This window comes from Morus notabilis, unplaced genomic scaffold (assembly GCF_000414095.1).
Source record: "Morus notabilis unplaced genomic scaffold, ASM41409v2 Scaffold104, whole genome shotgun sequence".
NCBI lineage: Eukaryota > Viridiplantae > Streptophyta > Magnoliopsida > Rosales > Moraceae > Morus > Morus notabilis.
The window spans coordinates 264,477-268,583 of NW_010367119.1; the positions used below are offsets into that span (position 1 = coordinate 264,477).

Genomic DNA, 4,107 nt, shown 5'->3' on the forward strand with positions numbered 1-4,107 from the left:
GATTGCGGGACATGGACCATTCTTGCACCAGAGTCCAAAAATGATGCAAGCTGGTCAATCTCAGGATCTTCTTGGTCGACATAAGGCATATACAACCTCATGCACATACTATTCATTTCCTCCTCAGTGGGATAAAGAATTGGTACGGCCATTCCCTGTATATTAAAAGAACATACATTCAATGATTATTTAGGTGGAAACATATTGTAAAAAAAAACAAATATGCCTATTTTGTAAAATTACACCTATAAAAATATTGTATTTAAACCCTTACCTTGCCACTGTACATGAGGTCGTCTATCTGTCTAACCTCAACCAATGAAACCCGGCGTGCCTCCCATTTGAGGATTCTGGGAAGACGTCCCTCAACCATCTTTGCAAACGTGGCGCCGATGGTTGGAAATGTTTCGAATGCCCAAACCTGCATTAAACCAATTTTTTTAAGTCTAGTAAACCAATTATGGTATTATTTACTATAAGGCCATGAAAAATTATGCATATAACTCTATGACATACCTGGAAGGCCCAAGGAAACCCGCATATTGAATAGATTTCCTTGATGCTCTTATTACGTCCTTTCCGAACCCATTTCTGGAATTTCTCTATCAAATTCTTCTTCAAAGCCTGCAGGGTGCATTCAAAAGACACCCTGCCCTATGGATAGCTGTTGAAGAATTCTAAATCGTCAACGTAAGACAACCAATCCAGTGGGACGGTCTTCTTCTCGTCCCCAGATAATAATACTTGTACTAAAAAATAAATGATAGTGATATTTGCTTTATCGCTACCTTTTATCTTCTTCCCTGTGAGCAATTTTCTTAAATCAGCAACAATTACTACGTGGGACTTAAAATGCTCCAATAATCTTCTATTCTTTGAAGCTTTCAAGATCACGTCCGGCTTTGGAGTTTCCCTGCAGTTCAATCCAGTAATTAATGCAAATTCCCTCATTCCAAACCGAGTTGTGGTTCCATTAATCATGAACCACAACTCATGTTTCTTTTTTGTTTCTATCCGCCTCAAAAGCAGATATTGTGTCAATACTCCAAAATATATCATATTTTCAGACATCGAAATAAAATGTCTGAAGGCAGACTCCTTGAAAATTGGCATTTCTGTTTCGGGGTCTAGATTATGCCTGATTACCTCCAAAGCCTCGATCTTTGACTTCATAGTCACTTTCACTGGGAAATACTGTCGCACAAGATCCATGATCATCTTTAGATGTCCGATCCCAGGAAGTTCACCTGTGTTGTACTTTGGGAGGTCATACTGAAAAAGAAGAAAAAACACACCGGTCAGAACCGACCAAAATGACAGAACCGACTAGAATAGACTAAGAAACCAACAAGAACTGACTGAACCGACCATGACCCGACCCAAAATCCCTGCAGAACCGACCAAACAGACAGAACCGACCAAAACCGAACAGAACTGACCAAAACTGACCTGAACCGACCAAGAACCGACCACCAACCGACCAAAACTGACCTCACCAAGAACCGATCAGAACCGATCAGAACCGACCGTATTCGACAAGAACCGACCAGAACCGACCTTATTCGACAAGAACCGACCAGAACCGACCATATTCGACAAGAACCGACTAAGAACCGGCCACCAGAAACGACTTAAAACTGACCTAGAACCGACTGAGAACAAACCAGAACCAAAACCGACTAAGAACCGACTATGAACAGACTAATGTTGCTTATATTAAGTTTGTGTTCTTGCAAAAATATACAAGAAAAAGTAAAACAAGAATATTACCTCGGCAGATTCCGTTGCCTCGTCGACAACTGTTCGGGAAATGACCGTTTTAGTTGAGGAAGAAGAGTTGGTTTTTGATGCCATTTTAGTCAGATTTTGGTGAGCAGGTGGTCAGTTTTTGTGTTCGGGACTTTGGTGAGTGGTCGGGGTCGGTTTTTGGTCGGTTTTAGTGGGAACGGAGTCGGTTTTTGATGAACGGTCAGTGTTTGGTGAGGTGGTTGGTCGGCCGAGACGAGAGAGATCGGAGAATGGATCGGAGAGAGAGAAATAGATGAGAGGAAAGCCGGCGGTCGGTCGTGAGGTTGGTGACTGATCGGAGAGAAAAGTCGGCGGTCGACGAGAGGTGATCGGAGAGAAAAACTGGTGGTCGGTCGTGAGAGAGCTCAGTCAGGGGAGAGATGGTTGAGCGGTTAGTTTCGGGGGGAAGAGAGGGTCTAGCGGCGGTCGATTTTGTGAGGAAATGAGATTTTTGAAAATGACCTAGGACTAATAAGACCCATTTTTTGCCACGTAAGATACACGTCATCATTTTTTTATTATAAAAAAAAACTGACCTATTTCCTCAAATTCTAATTTTCTCCGGTCTCTTTTATCAAATTTTCTCCAAATTGACCAACAATGGCGGACCCTTGGATTAGAGTAGCAGTGGACGCTATTCACGCTTCTCCGACCCAGTGCGTCCTTTACCTCGCCGGCGGCGCCTCCCAGGTAATTCCGACGCTTCATAACCTTTAGTCCTCTACGAACATATATCTATCTCTCTATATACTAACTTTTTGGCTATGGAATTGATGGAATTGATCGATTCATGATAATACTTGGTTAATTAGGCGGTGGGGTGGCTAATATCAGTTCCCGGAGCTTCCAACACTGTCCTTGAAGCCCTCGTCCCCTATTCCAGAATGTCCATGATTCAGTTACTCGGCAAGGTTACTCTCTCTCTCTCTCTCTCTCTCTCTCTCTCTCTCCCTCTCCCTCTCTCCCTCTCTCTCCCTCTCTCTCCCCTTCAATTGCGTGTCAAATTCTTATTTTTTGGGGGGTTTTTCAGATTCCGACCCAATTTTGTAGCGGGAAGACTGCTGAAGAAATGGCTTTGGTGGCCTACAATCGCGCTCTCAAGCTCTCCAGACCAGGTTATTAATCGTCAATGTATTACTTGTACTGCTTTTTTTTTTGGGTCGTTTGTTTAAGTTGTTTGCATATATGCTGGTGATTGAATTATCTTTTTACGTTTGTCCCGTATGTCGGTAATTTAAAACCGAAAAAGCTGAAAGATACTAATTTGCATTAGTGATACAATATAATGCAGTTATGCCTATCAATTTTTTTTTGTTTTTTTTCTTTTTATGAGCCAATTTTTTTCCACAGTTGTTTGTATGGCTTATCCTATTTCAGATTCTTGGTTTATTAGGAACTTAAGATCGGGTCTGAACTCTTTTTAAACTCAGTTTGGAGAAAAGACAAGCTCACCAGTGTAATATAGGCAGGCACTTGGAGAGAATTTATGTATATTTTCGTTTTTATAAGAAACAAAAATGAATACAATGTTCTTGTTTTCTGATTTATGTGGCTTCATTAATCTCTGCAATAGGTCTCCCAGTTCTTGGCGTGGGTTTTACAGGCTCTCTTGGTAGCACGCGTCCGAAACTCGGGGATCACAGGTATAACTTACACAACTTGTTATGTGACATGGAAATTTCTTGGGAATACATCATATAAGAATTTAAAGCACCACATGCTCTCTCAGAAGAGAAATCGGTTTAATTACGTAAAAGATGTGTTTTTATTGTTTCTTTTTATTGGAAAGATGGTTGGTGGACAAGGTTGACTGCATCCTCTTACCCCCTCGAGTTGATCCAACCAGTTATTATAGTTGTATTCTTACGCCTTGTTTTATGGTTTTGATATCTGCTATGTGGAACCATAAGCAGTTGTATTGATTATATTAGGTTTCTGATTTGTTTGGTTCAGCTTATGCACTCAGTGGTTAGTTTGGCTAGTTGTTGACTAGGATGCTCATGACTCTGAAATGCAAGTTTACCATAACCATCGTGGATGGCTTAGGTTTTCTGTGTCATTTTTTGAGTCAGTTTTCATACATTTCATATACACATGCGTGTTCTATTCTTTCATATTGTATAATATTGGCCAGTTTCCCCTTTACACTGTTGGCCACATTTCCATCTCTCTCTTTCTGTGAATTTCACAGTGGTCTTAATTCCCCCTTCTGTTATCAAAAGGTTTCACTTGTCGACAAGAACGGCCAACAGACTTTGGGTATCGACGGTTACCCTTTCTAAGGTGATTGCCCCAAAACACCCCCCCTCCCCGCACCCC

The 4,107-nt window shown here is 41.4% G+C and overlaps 1 protein-coding gene across 2 annotated transcripts in view; it reads left to right on the forward strand.

Annotated features, from left to right (window-relative positions):
- The first annotated feature begins 2,362 nt into the window (after window positions 1-2,362).
- Window positions 2,363-4,107, forward strand: part of LOC21393256 — an 11,605-nt gene continuing 9,860 nt past the window's right edge. For both annotated transcript variants that reach the window (XM_024174669.1, XM_024174670.1), the window contains exons 1-5: window positions 2,363-2,478; window positions 2,601-2,699; window positions 2,819-2,903; window positions 3,362-3,431; window positions 4,011-4,071. In XM_024174669.1, coding sequence (XP_024030437.1) covers window positions 2,389-2,478; window positions 2,601-2,699; window positions 2,819-2,903; window positions 3,362-3,431; window positions 4,011-4,071 — 405 coding nt within the window. In that variant the 5' untranslated portion in view covers window positions 2,363-2,388. The remainder of the gene's footprint in view (window positions 2,479-2,600; window positions 2,700-2,818; window positions 2,904-3,361; window positions 3,432-4,010; window positions 4,072-4,107) is intronic.